Here is a 20457-nt window from a genome sequence, read left to right as displayed (position 1 = left end):
GAGATTTTTGGTTTCCCAAAGGCTATCTTCATTATTCTTGAATATTGCTAAGACCAGGCTAAAACGAAACATAAAGATTACAGGCATTTTTGATCGCTTCATCAGCTTTGCATTTTCTTCTAGAAGCTTGTGGCCACGAACCCTCACGCCGTGAACTGTCGTGATGTTGACGGGCGCCACTCGACGCCGCTGCACTTCGCTGCAGGCTACAACCGCGTCAGCGTCGTGGAGTACCTGCTGCAGCAAGGAGCTGATGTACACGCCAAGGACAAGGGAGGACTTGTGCCTCTACACAATGCATGCTCCTATGGCCACTTTGAAGTCACAGAGTTACTCATAAAGGTCTGTTCCTTAGCATGTGATAATATGGGGGTGGCATGGCTGACCCAGATGTCAGTTGTCATCCATAGGATACGGCAAATGCCAATGACTGCCGATTCGAGTCACAGGTTCACCCTGATTATATTTCTAGGTTTTACAGCACCATACTCATGCTTTGTGGGTTTCAATAAAGTGGTTAAGACCTGCATCACTTCAGGCTGAACTCCCACATCAAGCTTACTGATATTGTCATATAGGGGCGGTCGGGTAGCCTAGTGGTTAAAGCGTTGCTTGTCACGTTGAAGACCCAGGTTCGATTCCCGACGTGGGTACAATGTGTGCAGCCCATTTCTGGTGTCCCCCACCCTGATATTGCTGGAATATTGCTAAAAGCGGCGTAAAACCATACTCATTCACTCATTTCGTCATTTCGTCATTTCGTCATATACCTGAAATACTGTTCAAAGTGCCATTTTACCCAAATTTCACTCAATCACATAACCAATCAGCCTTGTTATATAAAAAGTGACTTCTGGGATATGCCTAATGGTACTCCTCATCGTCAATAAGACAAGATTTATGGAAGAACCCCGCACTTATCTCAAACTGTGAAAAAGTAATTCACAGTAGTCCCAAGGGCAAGGCAACATGGCCTTGCTGAGAGAACTCTGACAATGATTTTGAAAGAAAAACGAATTCACATCAGTAATATGTTTGAGACATGCAATATTCCAGATCATGTATAACCTTTCAATGTTTGAATTTTATTTCTTACTGATAACGATTATTTTTGTAGATAGTATCTTACAGTATAGTATAGCTCATAAGAACCAAAAGTTTGAGCTAAGAAAAAGTTTATTTGTATGTAAGGCCACCAGCTGAATGGGCTCAAATATACAGGGTTAGAAACTAACAGTTTTCGTCCACTAATCCTTATAATGATAACATATAGCAAAACCCTTAAAAAGGACAAATTTCTACTAGTCCTTATGATACCTTTACCATTGGGCACTTTGGCAAGGACTATAGGAGGAGTGCCAATTTCTAACGCTGATATAGGCAAAAAAGGTATCAAGGAAAGAGAAATCTTCTGTTATTGATATTCTTAGAAATAATAGTAATGCCAGGTTTATTTTTAGTCAGACCTGTAATGTTTGGTTTTTCTAAAATCTGTCAATCAATAATCACTTGACATGTAGTTTCATGTCTGTTCTTCCTTTTGCAGCATGGAGCGTGTGTAAATGTTGCAGACCTGTGGAAGTTTACGCCATTACATGAAGCTGCTTCTAAAGGCAAATTTGAAATCTGCAAGTTGCTTTTGAAGGTAAGAAATGTTTGGCTTTGACTGAGGCTTTGACCTGCTCTCTTCAAGTTATCTTGTTTATGAATAATAGGATGTTGCCACAACTCTGGTCCCATGTTGTTATGGCTAAAACTGCCCACATTATCATAGGTTCATTGCACGTTTCGTTTTTGTTTCCATTTTTAATATTTTTTGTGCATTGTGAGTATATTGAATTTTATATTTTTTTGAAAATGGAAATAAAAACAAAACATGCAGACTTTATGATGATATGAGTGGTGCCTGAGAACCAAGACTATTATTTTTTTAGCCTATTATGGTTATGAAATTTAAGGAGCACACAAATGAAATCCTTGTCATAGTTTTTCAAAGAGTAAGTTTCTACATCAGCATTACATCAAGGTTTAAAAATGTATTGCCAACAAATACTACTCAAAATAAGTTTAAACACCCTTTCTTTCATATGACTATAGTTATGGCTTGAGAGATTACCTATAGTCTGAAAGAAATGGATGTTTTTCTTTTGAGTAGTATATATTTTACTTTGGATGTTTTGATGCCAACTCTGGGCAACACTAAAGTGGACCTGGTTACACCTACTAGTTCAAGGAGAATGGGTTTACAGTTACTTCTTATTATTCAGCATGGGGCTGACCCAAACAAGAAGAATCGAGACGGACATACTCCACTGGACCTTGTGAAGGAAGGTGACCAGGATGTGGCAGATCTTCTCCGAGGTAAACACTTGTCACGTCTTGTTTGTTTGTTGATTAACACTGCGGGACCACGGGTGGCCCAGTCGTTTAAGGCTAAACCATTTGCAGTTTTGTCCCTTGGCATGCCAGAAACCTGTGATTGTGGGTTTGAATCGCGGTTCGCCACAATTAGATTCTAGGTTTGTAAGCACCATACCTGTGCTCGTGGGTTTTACCGAAGTGGTAAAGGTCTGAGATCTCCATCACTTCGGGCTTTCCTCCTACATTAAGCTGACATGCCGTGATATAACTGGAATGTTAAAAGCATCGTTAAACTCAGTCACTAACTCATTAATTAACGCAGCACTCAGCAATATTACGACAGTTTTATCACGACAGTCCATAAATAATCAAGTGATTGACATCATCAGCATCAATCTATGCATTTGGGATATTGACATGCATCAGCCAAATCAGCAAACCTGACCCCCCAATCCCGCTAGTTGTCTCTTACCAGTTCTAAACCGTATCTTCACGAGTTTGTCATAGCGTGACTCCTCTGTATGTAATGCCATTGGGAGTTTTCCTCACAATAAGTCTTAAAGTACTGTCTTACTTTCATATTGAGTGGTTTGGTATTCACGAAAACAGAGCAGCAGTGGACTAACTTATGAAATGCAACAAATACCAGAATGAATAAAAAACCCATCAGATACCTTGTAGTGAAACAATACTGCAGTCGTGATATAACATGAATTCTATAAACATTTGTCGAGAGAAAGGCCATGTGCAGCATGCAAGCAACTGAAGTCATGACATGTGAGATGGAACACCCTTTCATCACCCAATGGCCGAGTGACGTACAAATTAATGATATGTGAGGTTACTATGAGATAACAAGATACCTACAATACTATAGACAACAGAGGCAGTAGTTTGATGTGAGAACACAATGTGTTACTTTGTTCAGGTGATGCTGCATTGCTGGAAGCTGCTAAGAAAGGAAACCTTGCCAGAGTACAGAAACTTGCATCCCAGGAAAACATCAACTGTCGGGACACACAGGGCAGAAATTCTACACCCCTACATCTCGCAGGTATGATTACTCATTGCCTTTGTTGTATTGCTAACATGAGTAGGGCTTAACTTTTGGGATTTAATCATCAATTCTTATTTCTGACGAATAGGGATCTTGCCAACACTATAATCTGTTCACACTACATACCTGCCAACACTACAATCAGACAACGCTACAATCTACACAACATCCTGCAAACACTACGAACTGCTAACCCTACAACCTGCCAACCCTACAAACTGACAACACAACATCCTGCCAACACTGCAATCTGCTAACCCTACAACCTGCCAAACACTACAAACTGACAACACAACATCCTGCCAACACTGCAATCTGCTAACCCTACAACCAGCCAACACTACAATCCACACTACAATGTGCCAACACTACAAACAACAGCTAACCTCACAACCAGCAAACACTACAACCTGCACCACAATGTGCCAACACTACAACCTGCTAACCCTACAACCAGCCAACACTACAACCTGCCAACACTACAACCTGCCAACACTACAACCAGCCAACACTACAATCGGCTAACACTACAACCAGCCAACACTACAACCAGCCAACACTACAACCAGCCAACACTACAACCTGCAAACACTACAACCAGCCAACACTACAACCTGCCAACACTACAACCAGCCAACACTACAACCTGCCAACACTACAACCAGCCAACACTACAACCTGCCAACACTACAAACGGCTAACACTACAATCGGCCAACACTACAACCAGCCAACACTACAACCTGCCAACACTACAACCTGCCAACACTACAAACGGCTAACACTACAACCTGCCAACACTACAAACGGCTAACACTACAATCTTTTCCAGCTGGCTACAACAATGTGGAAGTAGCAGAGTTCCTACTGGAGAATGGAGCTGATGTGAACGCCCAGGACAAAGGTGGACTCATACCCCTCCACAATGCCTCTTCGTATGGGGTAAGTTGTCAACTCTTGTTTTCATAAGGCTTCCCAAGAAGAAAATTTAGTCATGGTTCTGAGCATTGAAAGTTTTTATCTCTGCCTTGGCATTTTAAGACTCCCCAATATGAAAATTTTAATACCCTTGAAGAGTATTGTTCTGATCTGAAGGAAACACTCAGCATCATCTGTTCTCAATTTTAGACTATCATGTTTCATTTTTGTTATGGTTGTATTTGTGGTAAACAAGACCAAACAAAGGGAGCTGAGAATGAAAATCCACTCCTCCATTGAACAAGGCAATAACGTGGAGTGGAATTTGCTGCATTTTAATGGCAACTGTTAAAAATGTTCCTTACTTTTGAGATATTCCTTACTCACCTTCCCAGCCCCACACAACTTATGTGTGAACATCCCTTTAGATATTCTATCCAAGCCTTTAACTGGTTTTCTTTTACTCTGTTTCATCTATGATGGATGTGCTGTTATTTATGAACCACATGAGCTGTTATTTGTTAACTGAAACTCAAATAATTTAAATTGTTTTATTGGATGGAAAACTTGCAGACCTGTTATCTCCAGCTCCCCTGTGCATGGTGTATTAATGTTGACCTGTTTGTCTTTGTTTCAGCATGTAGAAATAGCTGCTCTACTAATCAAATTCAACACCTGTGTTAATGCTCAAGACAGATGGGGTTTTACACCTCTCCACGAAGCAGCTCAGAAAGGAAGGACACAGCTCTGTTCCCTTTTGGTAGGTTTCGTTTGTCTCTCTGCATATAGTCTTATTGTCAGATAAAAATGATATTCCCCATGTTGGTAACATAAAACAAAATGTTACCATGTTGGTAACATAAAACAAAATGTTTTCCCATAGACTTCAATGGGGACGTTATATTCTGTTTAGAACAACTTGGCATTCAACAGCCATTAGATGTACTTGTATGCACAGCCTGGCCTCAATGCTGCAATAATTACACAAATTTGAACTAGCTTAGCCTTTATAGTATAGGGAGCCTAGTATAGGGAGGTACCCACACCAACCCCAATTCCACACCAATTTTACCCTGCTTTATTTAAAAATAATAAAATCTTGCAGCTGCCAGATTTATAAAAGCGGCTGGCTGAACAACTGATTCTGATTTGGTGTAGGAGAGAACCAGTACCCTTGGTGCGTGGTGGAAAATGGACCAAGGGGAGATAATTTCTATTGTTAGTTTTACAGTTACTTCCCCTTCCTTATTGCTTGTCCACAGGTTGAAGTGTGTGAATAATGTTGTTTTATAATGTTTTGTGATGCAGTTTACACTATTGCTCTGGTTATTTAGGTGTTATGTACTTAGTATTATCTGTATGTGCATTAATTTGATACGTGTTGGAATAAGTAGTTCTAATTTTCATGGAATATGACTTATGGTCTTGACAAGTTAACCTGTCACATTCCAGCTTGCCCATGGAGCGGATCCCACTATGAAGAACCAGGAGGGCCAGTCACCTCTGGATCTTGCAACGGTAAGCTGACTAAAAAAACACCCCTAAAAAAGGAAGCATGTTCTGAAGATGATGTGGATCGTTGCTGAAAATATCAGCCACTTGATTGTCTGGTTCAGATTTGAATATTTTCAAGCTACCGTCATATAGCTGGTATATTGCTGAGTGTGGCGTTAAACAACAAACAAACAAGCAATCCAAACAAATCTCAATCTTGACTTTGTTGATTTCAAATAAGTAAAGGAAATTCAAATATTTTTGTTCCAGGCGGATGATGTGCGAGCACTCCTCCAGGATGCCATGCCACCAGTGCAGATGCCCCCCAGTGTCCCCAAGGCGCAGGCCGGGGGAGGCAGCAGCAGTGGCGGCAACCTCACCAGTAGCAGTTCTTCATCTAGCAAGTAAGTCTCTTGATGTGTTCTACACCATGTAATGCTCCAGCACGTAAGTGTCATGATAATAATCACGCGTCCAGGTAGCCTAGTGGATGAAGCATTTGCTCATCACGTCAGGTTCGACTCCTGACATGGGTACAATATGTGAAGCCCATTTCTGGTGTCTCCTGGCGTGATATTGCTGGAATATAACTAAAAGCGATGTGAAACCACACTCACTCGCTCGCACATAAGCCCGGCCAATCCCACCCAGCCCAGCCCCGCCCCAGCCCACGCAAACAAAGTATAAGGGATTAACATAGTCATTACAGAAAACCAGTTCATGTTACTGATGGTTAAATTTTAGTTTCAGCTCTTTCAATATTTCGATGCCAAACGTTTACTCGTTGTTGATATCTTTTCATAATAATTCATGTTCACCACCAAAGCGAGTCTTAAAGAACTGTTCTCTTTCTTTCAGCAGTCTTCTCAACAGCAGCTCGGATGGGTTTGTTGGTGCCGTGGGAGGGAGTCCGCAGGTCGGTGATGGATGTAACATGGAGAGGTCTATCGGAGAAGGCGAGAGAAGCATTGAAGCTGTTAGTGTCATGGCATTCCTTGGATCAATCGGGCTTGAGCAGCTCAGAGATATTTTTGAAAAGGAACAAATTACAATGGACATTTTGGTTGAAATGGGACACGAAGAGTTGAAAGACATTGGCATTAATGCTTATGGTCACAGGCACAAAATACTTAAAGGCGTGGAGAAGCTCATCTCTACCAAAGGTATGTACTAGTGCACCGAGTATTGTGTTATGCGGTGAGGCTTGTACAGTTCAACATAGACAAGGGAGCAAGACACTGCAGACCAAGAAACAATTGATGAATTGAGAAAAATGGAATAAAAATTCAGAATTCCCACTGGTAATTTTGTGCCCCAATTTTTTTACTGCTAAAAAGAAATAGCCCTTGTTTCATTCAGTAGAAAGGGGTGTTGGATTGGCGTAGTGGTTAAGCAAGGGATTATTATGCTGAAGACCCTTTGCAGGGATGGAAATTAACCGAGAACATCCACTAGGATGAATAGTGATAACATATAGCAATACCTTAAAACATGTTGGAACTTTTGCTGGCCCTTGATACCTGTAAAATCTTCCTTGTGAGTTTTGAAAGGTTACCAAAGCTGTTTATCGGTTGGTGAGAAATCAGTCATTAACTGTGACATCACAGTACTCTGAACACAATGCATCTGAATTGGAGTCTGTCGGCTGAGAATGGAAATAAGCAAAACAAACCGTCATCTGTGACCTGACCTGGTTGTATGCCATTGTACCTCATGGAGAGATGCTTACTCCATCAATCACTGGTTTGGATTTTCTTTGTGGAACCATTCACTACACGGATATAGTTGATAAAGACGTGTCTTGATGGGGTCAGTGATTGACCACATTCACAATAAGACAGGTAATATAAGGTGTAGATGTGACAGTTATATCCCACCCTAGTATACAGCATGGTTCTGTTCTGCAGAGGGTGGTCAGGTAGCCTTGTGGTTAAAGCGTTTGCTCGTCCTGCAGAAGACCCGGGTTCAATTCCTGACAAGGGTACAATGTGTGAAGCCCAATGGTGTCCCCCACTGTGATATTGTTGGAATATTGCTAAAACCGGTGTAAAACCATACTCGCTCACTCACTCACTGTTCTGCAGGATGTATACAAGGTGTATATTAGGAGGGGTAGAGAGTTATATCCCACCATGGTATACAGCATAGTTCTGTTGTTCTGCAGGATGTAAACAAGGTGTATATTAGGAGGGGTAGAGAGTTATATCCCACCATGGTATACAGCATAGTTCTGTTGTTCTGCAGGATGTATACAAGGTGTATATTAGGAGGGGTAGAGAGTTTTTCCCACCATGGTATACATCATAGTTCTGTTGTTCTGCAGGATGTAAACAAGGTGTATATTAGGAGGGGTAGAGAGTTATATCCCACCATGGTATACAGCATGGTTCTGTTGTTCTGCAGGATGTATACAAGGTGTATATTAGGAGGGGTAGAGAGTTATATCCCACCATGGTATACAGCATGGCTCTGTTGTTCTGCAGGATGTATACAAGGTGTATATAAGGAGGGGTAGAGAGTTTTTCCCACCATGGTATACAGCATGGTTCTGTCGTTCTGCAGGTGCGGCTGTTGTATCGGGTGTGTCCAGCTCGGGGACGGTCCTCATTGACCTTACACCTGATGATCCAGAGTACATCTCTGTGGAGGAACAGGTAAGTTCACTATAATAGATACGTCAATTGCTGGCTTGTTTTGGATGCTGACCCGTGAAGATACGGGGTCTTCAGCAACCCATGCTTGCAGTAAAAGATGACTATGCCTGTTGTAAGAGTTGACTAACAGGTTCAGGTGGTCAGGCTTGCTGACTTGGTTGATGCATGTCATTGTATCCTAATAGCGTAGATCAATGTTCATGATGTCAATCACTGGATAGTCTGGCATTTGATTTGAACTAGTGGCATTGGTAGACTGTTCTTGTCTTCTGTATTGTGAGGTATTTGTTACCATGGCCCTCAATACTGACCTGAATTATAGAAGTTACAAATGTTTATGTACTGAGAATAGACTGTTGTAGCCAATGTATACTACTCAAAACAAGTTAAAGATCACCCATAATATTTGAATGCTGTGTGTTGTAATACCCACCAGCCGTGACAAATTAACTATAGTTATGTAAAGAAATCAGGTGTTCTGTAACTTCTTTTGAGTAGTATATGTAAAATCTATATAAAACTCCCAGATCCGTGCAAGGCACACTTGCTGGAGTGAGTCGCAGTCCTAAAACATTTGTTGACATTAAGTTGATTAACTACGACTTGTGATAGTTGGCCCATCAATTGCTGATTTTGTCTTGTTTAAACATGTCGTGTTACTTATCCCTGTCAACTTCCTTCTCAGATGCAGAGCACTATTCGAGACCATAAGGACAGCGTTGGAGGCATCTTTAATAAATATAATATTCTGAAGGTAATTTTATCATACTGTTAAATAATAGAGACTTGACAGATGCCTGACAGATGGTCTCAGGACTGTTAATTTGTAAGTTTAGTTCATCCTGGCAACCAAGACGATTGATCACCATCTGCCACCACTGTTAAATGAGATCACTTGTACACACATGCTTTCTGGGGGAAGCATACCTAATGCTGTCATGCAAGACTTTGTGGGGTATATGGGAATCAAACACATCAGCTTTTGCCTACCACAAACATGTTTATTAACTTCTTTGTGTAGTAGAAGTTAACTTTAAAGACCCGATCGAATCATCTTCCCGAGGCAAGGGAGTTAACTGACTATATAAGTCCAGTTTCCACCCTTGCCGAACAAGGCCGGAATTCTGGATTTATTTTTCGGCTGGACTTAAAGTCTATACATAGTCCAATAAAAATTGTGTAACGAACTGGACTACTTGGTTTGTAAACAACATAGATTTCAATATGATGATTTTGGTCGACTGCAGGATTTGCAAAGCGTGTGTACAGCCAACTGGGCATTGAGATATTTTTTACAAATCCGTTTATGGTTTTAATAAAGATGCTCATGTGATTTGGTGCACTTCTCAGGTTTTTTTGGTATTATTGATGAGATCATCTTGACTGGGTGCTGCCATTTTGTTTGAAGCAAATACAAATGATATGAGAGATGGAATCTGATTGGTCTATAGGAGTGACATAGTAGGGACATACTTGGTAATCGCCACTGGTGGCGCTAAAATCCAGCCTGGCAATTCCAGCCTAGTTCAGCAAGGGTAGAAACTGGACTTTAACACCCTTGTATCAGGAAGATGGGATGGAATATGTAGGCCTGAGAAAAACAACTGGATTTAGATTAACATTTGTTTCACATTATTGGACCTTTGTAGCTAAGTATAAAGTGTTTTTTGGATGGATTTTGATATTCTTTTAAGCAGAATTAATGAAATTTGCTTGACTTCCCAGATCCAAAAAGTTCGGAACAAGCGACTGTGGGAGAGGTACTGTCATCGTCGCAAGGAGGTCGGGGAAGAGAACCACGGACACCCCAATGAGAGGCTGCTGTTTCATGGCTCGCCTTTCACAAACTCCATTGTGCACAAGGGTTTCGATGAACGACATGCTTACATCGGGGGCATGTTTGGTGCTGGTAAGTTCACGTCATTGGAATGGAAGTTTCTTTTATTTATGGATTTCTATGGATAATTTCTTCAGGTGCCTTTGAGACCGCCTCCGTGGTCTAGTGGTAGAGCATCTGCCTGGAGAGTGGAAGGTCCGGGGTTCGATCCCCGGCTGCGTCATACCAAAAGACGTTAAAATATGGTACTTGTTACCCTGTCTGGCATTCGGCATAAAGGGGCTAAAACAAGGACTAGTTGTAGTCAGTATACTGTGTCTAAGTGGGGTATTCACGTTAAACTGCGGCAGTGAGTCGGCGCTATAAATCGGCATCAGTCCGACTAGTACAAGCAGCCACACACACATACACACACATGGATGCACGTCACTATATTAGTGCAATAAACGCGACGTTAAACCCAATTTCACCTCATTTCAGGTGCCTTTGAAGCATGTTTGGTTATCTGATGTCATTGGAACAGAAGTTCATTCATTTAGTTTTAGATTTGTATGTGCATTTGAATGGATACCGCTGCAGTATTGGTTCCCATAATCCCTTGCTTTTTTTAAATGGTTGTAAGGGCAGCCTCCTGGGGGATTCTGGGTTAGAATGGGTAATAAATGGGTTTCGTGACTGCAACCTCAAACTCATTTATCTTAGGACTAGTCCAGAGGACCAGTGGAAACCTAATTACATTGGCCCTCACAGTTTGTAGCTAGTCCCACTGGAACAAGACAAATGTTTACAATGTTTGCATGTTCTGTCAGTTCTATTCAGTACCGATTTGTAACGAATTTGAAGCATTGAGAACAAGTTCACAATTATGGCCCTCAAATGGTACTAGTCAGTGAGAATCTTGTCCTCAGCACAATTTAGTAGTCTCGGGCTAGCAGACTAGCGTGAATTTACAAGGCTGTGTCTGATGCTTCAATATTCCACATATTAATTGACCTTAGGATAAAAATATGATTCTATGACAATTTCATTTAGATAACATTGTTACAAAACAAATTTTAGTCGATATTTATGTGAAGTGACAGAATGATTTGAATATGTGAAAAACGGAAAGCAAGTTACAGGGTTGTATTTTTACTGTTTGTATGTTTCAGGGATATATTTTGCTGAAAATTCCTCCAAGAGCAACCAGTATGTGTATGGTATCGGTGGCGGCACTGGGTGCCCTGTACATAAAGATAGATCCTGTTATATATGTAATAGGTAAGTAATGCGTCCACAAATAGTCCATGTTCCACGTTTGTCAGCAACATACTTGTACTCGTGAGTTTCACCAAAGAGGTAAACGTCTGAGACCTGCACCACTTCAGGCTTTCCTCCCACATCAAGCAGACTCCCTGTGATATAACTGTAATAATGTTCAAAGTGGCATGAAATCCAACTCACTCACTAACTGTATCTGTCAACTGCATAGTTTCCATGTTCCTTTAGTTTTGTTTGTTTGTTTGTTTGTTGTTTAACGCGGCACTCAGCAATTTTCATACTATATTACGGCAGTCTGTAAATAATTGAGTCTGGACCAGACAATCCAGTAATTGACATGAGCATTGATCCTCGCAATTGGGATTGCACTAGTCCCTCTTATGACAAGTATAGTCGCCTTTTACATTTCTTATGTGATGACAAAGATGAATATAAACAACAAAATCAATCAGCATGTGATAATTACCACATGATTAACAATTGACATAGGATTGGATGGTAACACTGTGTGATTGTGCTGATTTCAATTCATTGTACCTTGTACATTATTGTTGCTCATACTATCCACCACTGGTTTGCCGGTCCTAGAACTGATCAGTTACAGGCTGCTGTAATATTGCTGGCTGCAGTGTAAATAGTAATTTTCTGTTTATCATTTTTCTGAAAAAATGAGACACATTCATTACTTTCATGTGGACCCGTGAAGATCCGGGGTAGAATAGGTCCACAGCAACCCATTCTTGCTGTAAAAGGCGACTAGGCTTGTCGTAGAAGACGACTAACAGGATCGGGTGGTCAGGCTTGCTCACTTTGTTGAAGCATCCCAAATGCGTGGATCGATGCTCATGATATCAATCACTGGATTGTCTGGTCCAGACTCGATTATTTACAGCTGGAATATTGCTGAGTGCGGCATAAAACAACAAACCAACCCGACCAACATTATTTTCGTGCAACATTTGAAGTATGTATTGGCATTCACAGTCTGTCCTCCACCCTGTGAATGTTATCCATAGTTCATGAGGCAGTGGTATTTGACAGTACAGTGAGTTATTTATATTTCCGTGTTATAATAATATTCAACTCCGTTTTTGATGGGGTTATTTTTATCTTTCCATTGATACACAAAACTGTGTATATTTAAGGAGAATGGCATAGCTGATTATCCCTATCAAGTGTTGAGTACTATATTACTAAGTCAATACACAAACTTATTTCCACCATGGGAAGTGGTTGACAGTACCCTGTGCTTGTCTTTTAAGACACCGTGTGAAGATGGGATGATCAAGCTTGGTGACTTAACTGATGTATTTGATAATGAGTCGTTATTCACTTTCTGTTCCTGGTTTGCCTCGCATGACTTGGATTATTTCTTTATTTTGAGTAATTTGTCACAAACTAAATATTTGCCAATGTGCTACAAGATATTCAGAGATGATCAGTTGAATTATTTTTATAACACAAGTTTGATTGTTTTGTTGCAGGCAGTTATTGTTATGTCGAGTGACGCTAGGCAAGTCTTTCCTCCAGTTCAGTGCGATGAAGATGGCACATGCCCCCCCAGGCCACCATTCTGTGATAGGTCGACCGAGTACAGGCGGACTCTCGTTCGCGGAGTATGTGGTATACAGAGGGGAACAGGTAAGCTTCTGGAGATATGGTGATAGGGCCAGGAGATATAAGATGGGGAGATGGGAAATAGGGCCAGGAGATACGAGCTGTGTAGGTAGAACCAGGAGATATGAGCCAAGGCCAGGAGATATGAGATAGGACCAGGAGATGTAAGATGGGGAGATGGGAAATAGGGCAAGGAGATATGAGCTATGGAGATGTAATTTGGGAGATAGGAGATATGGAGATTGGGCCAGGAGATACGAGCTGTGGAAATAGGGCCAGGAGATACGAGCTGTGTAGGTAGGACCAGGAGATATGAGCCAAGGCCAGGAGATATGAGATAGGACCAGGAGATGTAAGATGGGGAGATGGGAAATAGGGCAAGGAGATATGAGCTATGGAGATGTAATTTGGGAGATAGGAGATATGGAGATTGGGCCAGGAGATACGAGCTGTGGAGATATGGCCAGGAGATACGAGCTGTGGAGATAGGGCCAGGAGATACGAGCTGTGGAGATACGAGCTGTGGAGATAGGGCCAGGAGATACGAGCTGTGTAGATAGGACCAGGAAATGTGAGATAGGACCAGGAGCTAGAGCTAGGACCAGGAGATATGAGATAGGACTGGGAGATATGAGCTTTGGAGATAGGATCCGGAGATATGAGCTGGTGCTTAGAGATACGAGATGGGGAGATATGAGACAGGACCAGGATATATGAGATGGACCACAAGATATGGAGATAGGGCCAAGAGTTATGAGCTATGGAGATAAGGCCGGGAGATATGAGATGGGGCCTGGAGATATGAGATGGGGAGATTTGAGATAGGACCAGGAGATTTGCAGATGTGGCCTACAGATATGGAGTCATAACGAATATAAATCTTCAAATGAAATATTATGAATTTTTTAGTGATTTAATAGATGATAAGAATTGATTCAAAAAAAGGTTGAAGAATAATGTTTCTTGGTACAATGTTTTAAGTTTGAACTCACTCAAGGATTTATCAAGGTTTGCCAACTAAGTACCCTTGGCAGGGAAATCAGAAAACAATCCTTTTTTTTCAAAATTGTTACTTTATACATTTTGAAGATATTTGAACATTGCATTCAACATGTTAGTGTAAAACTAAATTAACAGTTGGAACTCGGAATGTTTTATACCAATTTGGGATATGTTTTAACATTGGCTGCAGACTTGGGGCTGAATATCAGCCTCTGAGCAGATCTAGATAAATCCCTGAATGGATGACCACGAACAAGATATTTCACGACTGTATCTCATTCCTTCTCTTCTCCTTCCAGGCATACCCTGAGTATCTCATCTCATTTCAAATAGTCAAGCCAGAGCCTGAAACCAAGAAGTCATGATGGCCCAGCAAGACACCTGCTGTTGTATAAATTGTACATAGGACATTGTTATTATTGTACCCCACTGAAAGGTGGAGATTGTGTGATTGCCTGACTGTGACCGTGGATGAGTTACCTCCCTTTATATGATACATGTGTTATGCATAGTGAGTTCACGGTCGGCATTCTGTTGGAACTTTGTCCAAATGCATTTCAGATTTTGAAACACGGAAAATTGGTGTATGTGGATGCTTTTTATGTTATCTTGTGGATATTTGTTTTAATATTAGTTCAAGTCCGAGTTAAAGGATATGAAAGTCCAGCGTAATTGTCTGTGCTTCTTGAACAAAATGTGTTTGACCGTTGTTCATGTGGATATCTTTTGTGAAGGAGATGGTCATCATGAAGTATATCTGTACTTCATAAAAATTCTTCATATGTTCTGACACTTCTCATGTTAATTGATTGGAAAAAAACACCTAACATCCGTTTTCCCCCATACATTTCTGTACATTTGGAGACGAGGCTATGAAGGAATGAATATATGTGAAGAAAAGCTCAAGATATTCCTCTCCGTCAGTGAAAGAAAAGAATTGCGACAAGATGCTTGAGATTTTTCTCTGTCAGTGAAGGAATATATGATTGTGATGAGATGCGTGGACCTGTCTCAGAAAGAACATATAAACCTGATGGAATACTTGAGAGTCCTCGCCATCAGTGAAGGAAGAGTATGACTGTGATGAGATTCCGCTGCATCATTTGTGATAGTGCTGTTATAAGTTGGGCATTATGCTTTGTAAACAGACAAGTCCTGCTCAAGTCTACAAGATTTAACGTAAGGAGTAATCAGACGCTAAGAAGTCACTGTGTTTCATTACATGTCGCGGAGATCATGTAAAGGGTGGCCACTCAGGATCATAGAAACTGTAAAATGAGACGAGACAGATTTCTGACAACTCTGGATATGTGTTGACCAGTCTCAGGGTACAGCCTAGTCAGCCTTGGCCTGTTCCTTCCAATGTTATCTGGACTGGCCGTGTCTTGTTGATTTGGAGGCTATTCTTCCTGTTGCATCCAATATAATGTCTTTCTAAAATACTTTTCTTTCTCTCCTCAACAAAACCATGCCATCTCACACCCAATACACACTACACACCCACATCCCACTGTACTTTATCCTGTAATGAATACCCTTTTTGAGTTGCATCATGGGCTGACGTCATGACGCTGTTCAAATTACATCTATTCTGATAAACAAGAACCAGTTCTTTCCAAGGTATTCTGTGATGTTCGCTAACAGGAAAGGTGCCGACTGTACTTTATCCTCAATGAAGTACACTTTCCGAGTTAGTCATTATATGCGGACATTATGATGCCATTCAAATGGCCTCCCCTGTAATCTAACGTATCCTGTCATTACTGTCAATCAAGATCAGTCTCAGCAAGACGGTCAGTTTTACATAGGTTGTCAGAAATCTGTTGTGAGAGAACTTGTGTGCGAAGACTGAGGAGTGGTTTTATATGTGTTGTCTTGTGGATCAATTCTTGCTGGTGAATCTCCTATCTTTCTTCTGTATGTTCTCTCCTTGCTTTTCTCTCTGTCTTGGTAGTATGTCATCCGTTCATTCCAAATTGGTTACAGCCATAGCTTACATGACGTGCCATTAAAAAGCTTTGTGAAATTCATGCTGTTAGTATTGTGATTTCAAGAACTGCTTCAGAGTCAAGCATTTCAATATTTTCACTCTTTTTACAGATCGTAAGAGATGTAAGGAATCAATTACTGCTTTAATAAACATTTTTATATGAAGATTTTGTTTTTGTAACTTGATATTTAGCGCTAGTATAGGTGACAATGCCAAAACACTGACATTATTTTGATCAGGCCAGTGATAGAAAACTGAAATTGCCCTAATTGCATTACATTGTGTCTGTTCAGGTAAAGATTTATATCATTTTTGTCAAATATTTCAACATTTGCTGATCATTTGTTTGTTTACTTCCATAAGAGTGTAAATGTTGATTAAATACAAGTAATTAATAGCTCCAGTGAATTGGACTTATATTCCGTAAATTGTGTTGTTTTAGATGGATTGCTGTGAAACAGCCAGGGTAATTGGCACAAAGCCGTCTTACTGCTACGACTATCTTATGTTACTGCTTTCATAGCACCAAAATAGCTTTGGATCTTAGCACTTTGGACACATTAACCCCCATTCCTAATTGTTTTCCTCCCACATTAAGCCGTCACGCTGTGATAAAACTGGAATAATGTTCAAAGCTGTGTAAGGGGCGGTCGGGTAGCCTAGTGGTTAAAGTGTACGCTCGTCACGCCAAAGATCCGGGTTTGATTCCTGACATGGGTACAATGTGTGAAGCCCATTTCTGGTTTCCCCTGCTGTGATATTGCTGGAATATTGCTTAAAGCGGCATAAAACCATACTCACTCACTCTAAGCAGTGTTAAACCCCAGCTCACTCACTTAACATTGCCATGATAATGCTAAGTTTGAAAGCTTTCAAGCTCCATTCCACAAATCTCTGATTTTAGTAAATGTCTCTTGGGTATGGGAAATAAATTCATGTGCAATGAATGTTATGACTCCCGTAATTTAAGGCTGGAGCCTTGGACTCCTACAAAGAGAACTTAGTTCTAAGACAAATCAAACTCCTATTCACTCAAATTATTTCAGTACTGACACTAAAATCACTTTGTATGACATGGTGATCGTAATTCCCATCTTTTTAATTCAGTCATTGTGCTAAGATTGTTTTGTGCAATTGGGCCCTGGTCCTGTCCCACAAAGAGGTCTAGTGCTACAACGATTGTCAGTCTAACTCTAAACAGACTTACGATCATCGTAGTGCTAAGATGGGTTTATGTATGAATGATGGCCCTGGCCTACAAGGAAGTCTAAGCATGCTTAGTGCTACGATTGTCACCTTACTGTAAGATTAACTTACAATCATCGTAGCACTAAGATGAGTTGGCTCAAGTGGGCCCTAGCCTTGACCTACAAAGAGGTATTAGCATTATGACCATTGTCCACCCCTACTCAAACATAGACAGTCATTGTAGCGCTAAGATTGTTTAGTGCAAGTGGACCCTGGACTTCAATCTGCAACTATGATGTTTGTGACACCAGCCATGTTAACAGTTGAAAACTGCCTGAATGATGAACTGTGTGTCAATTTACGATGCAGTTACTTTGAATCCTGACAGCTACAAACAGCCTGCCGAATGGTGACTGCTTGTTACCCATGGCTAACTATAAATACTCAGCCTGTTCTCTTGTAAGAAGACCTGATGTGGTGGCATTGAGGTATTCATTTTTGAGATTCCACAGAGTTATTAAACCCATCTGTATTGTTTTTTTATGTGGTTCCATAGCAACAAAAGCTTCTAATTTGAAACTGATCAGTAACATGCGTACATGGGCATTTTAGCATTTCCTCGTTTTGAGGGATTGAGAAGTTAATGACAACCTTATACATGGAACAAAGCCAAGTGTTTCAACACTGCCATTTTGTGGTCAGTACCTCAATTCATTGAAATGATACTTAATCATTTGATGAAAATCAAGAATTTTAACAAAAGAAATAAATGAATGAATACTGGATTCAACTGATTATTTCATCATCAGATACCGGGACCAGCAATTTGATATTTGGTGGGTAGGTAGGGGCGATGAACAATTTTAAGATGCAGGGTTTGATTCAAAACATGCTAAAACTTTTTTCCGTTTCCTTTTTGTTGCAATTTTGTTTTTAAAAAATCAAAATTATAAGTCAACCTTAAAAAAATATTAATTATTTCACCTCTTGCAATTTGCGACTTGATAATAAATATCTGTAAGGCAAATATTGGTATGACCTAATTTATTAGTTCTATGATATCACAGTATATATTTCCATCGAACATCCATTAAGGGGTGTGAAATGTACAGCATCACTGGCCAACTGATGATGGAATGACGAGGAAATCCATGAATATCAATGTGTCTCTGTACAATGCTTCTGTTGTATGTCTGTTTGTGTATGTTATGTACAAGGAACGGTACTGATTGCACTACCCTCAGTTGTCAATTATGTTATATAGCTGTCAAATGCTTATTTGTAGTGGCTGCAGCAATAGCTCCACTTTGCTCATTTCTCTGTATGACTAGCTTCGCTGGATAAACACTGTTGAAATGAACACAATTGTGTTCCATTAGGTCTAGTCACTTCAAGTGCAAAATCGGATAGGGTAATGTTTGTTAATAACTTGGGACGTTTTCTCTAGACTCGTTAATTTCTCTATTTGATCATTACTCAATATTGCAATTGTTCCTTTGTGAAAATGTCAAAGGCTAGGTATGGTCAATAATGCTGTAAAATTGCATTTGACAAATACGGTATACAGATATTGCTTTAGAGAATGATGGAAAGAATGAAACTTTAGATGATTGATTTGTTTATGGTGCAGGATCCATCAACTCTTTGATTGTCATCAACTCATTTCATTGTCAATACGGGGCGGTCAGGTAGCCTCGTGGTTAAAGCGTTCACTCGTCACGCCGAAGACCCGGGTTCGATTCCCGACATGGGTACAATGTGTGAAGCCCATTTATGGTGTCCCCCGCTGTGATATTGCTGGAATATTGCTAAAAGCGGCATAAAACTAAAACCATACTTACTCACTCACTCACTCATTGTCAATACCTTTGTATGGTACTGGCCCAAATGATAATAATGTAGAGAACTTTGTTGAAATTGATGAGTCTGGAGTAGGATAAAATTCTTTCAGGAAACCATGTTCTGATTAAAGGGACAACATTTTGAAACTATGTTCAAAATCCTATATTTGGCATACGACAGTGGTGGACACCAATAATAATATTGTTTTTATTTCACAATTATTTACCAGAAATTTCCATGGTAATTTTCAAATGCCAACCAATAAAAAAGGCCACTTACTGATTTATATTGGACCTAATGGTTAATAATGCACATTTTTGAAACTTTTTCCCCCATCAATTCCAAGTGTGAGGTAGATTGTTAAGAGAGATAAATATGTCTTTTTACACCCAGAACTTGAACGTTGTAAATGAAATATCGAAATAATTGCTGTAACTGGCCTATCGTTGTGGTACAAAATAAAATATCTTAAATAAAAATTGTTACCAGCATAGGGTTGTGCCACAACATCTTTAATATGTGCTGTTACTAGCAGACACTTGACTGGTGTCTCTTCCTGTTTGTTGCACTGATCAGCTGTTAACCTTTTAAATGTGTGTACAACTGATGTTCTCTCTCATGCTTCTTTGAAGCTAGTCACTCAGTGAACTGAAGCTATACCAATTGTTGCTTGTCAATCATTGTTTGGTGAAAATTATATAAAACAACAAAGGGGGTGCACAATAAAATGTGTTTGTGTTTAATATCCGTTTGAGTATTTTTTTGGCTCTGTGGATTTAATGACCCCAGGATCAGTGTGGTGTGAAGCAAAGGTAATTAATCTTGGACAGGTGGGGTGTACAGGTGGCCCAGTTGCCTAAAATGCTGCAATTTGCTTCCCTTTGACACACCAGAAACCTTTGATCGTGGGTTGTGATCATAGTTTGGCCAGATTATGTTTCTTGGTTTGTCAGCATCATACCCATGCTCACATGTTTCACCAAATAAATGTCGGAGACATGCAACACTTCGGACTTTCCTCCCTCATAAAGATGACATGCCCTGATATAACAGGAATACTGTTCAAATGGTCTTTAGAACCAACACTCATTCACTCACTCTAGGACAGGGGTAAAATGCTCTCTTATTATGATCCACTGATCCTCCACGATACACAGCCATAATCCTTGGTTTCATCAAAGAGGCAACTTCTATATCTTGTATCAGTTTGGTCTTTCCTCTCAAAATTGAGTTTGCAC

The 20457-nt window shown here is 40.3% G+C and overlaps 1 protein-coding gene across 2 annotated transcripts in view; it reads left to right on the top strand.

Annotated features, from left to right (window-relative positions):
• Positions 1 to 19962, top strand: part of LOC139452141 (poly [ADP-ribose] polymerase tankyrase-1-like) — a 48727-nt gene extending 28765 nt beyond the window's left edge. Inside the window, exons 13-27 of one of the 2 annotated variants that reach the window (XM_071233479.1) lie at positions 127 to 342; positions 1547 to 1645; positions 2268 to 2361; positions 3290 to 3415; positions 4250 to 4359; positions 4973 to 5095; positions 5788 to 5853; positions 6100 to 6233; positions 6688 to 6992; positions 8392 to 8483; positions 9169 to 9237; positions 10209 to 10392; positions 11472 to 11580; positions 13065 to 13221; positions 14499 to 19962. In XM_071233479.1, coding sequence (XP_071089580.1) covers positions 127 to 342; positions 1547 to 1645; positions 2268 to 2361; positions 3290 to 3415; positions 4250 to 4359; positions 4973 to 5095; positions 5788 to 5853; positions 6100 to 6233; positions 6688 to 6992; positions 8392 to 8483; positions 9169 to 9237; positions 10209 to 10392; positions 11472 to 11580; positions 13065 to 13221; positions 14499 to 14564 — 1950 coding nt within the window. In that variant the 3' untranslated portion in view covers positions 14565 to 19962. Of the gene's footprint in view, positions 1 to 123; positions 343 to 1546; positions 1646 to 2267; positions 2362 to 3289; positions 3416 to 4249; positions 4360 to 4972; positions 5096 to 5787; positions 5854 to 6099; positions 6234 to 6687; positions 6993 to 8391; positions 8484 to 9168; positions 9238 to 10208; positions 10393 to 11471; positions 11581 to 13064; positions 13222 to 14498 lie in introns of both variants that reach the window. The other variant, XM_071233478.1, reaches the window with a different exon arrangement.
• Positions 19963 to 20457: the final 495 nt, after the last annotated feature.

This window comes from Haliotis cracherodii, unplaced genomic scaffold (genome assembly GCF_022045235.1).
Source record: "Haliotis cracherodii isolate W230 unplaced genomic scaffold, xgHalCrac1.p SCAF_9, whole genome shotgun sequence".
NCBI lineage: Eukaryota > Metazoa > Mollusca > Gastropoda > Lepetellida > Haliotidae > Haliotis > Haliotis cracherodii.
This window is presented reverse-complemented; position numbering and strand designations above follow the sequence as displayed.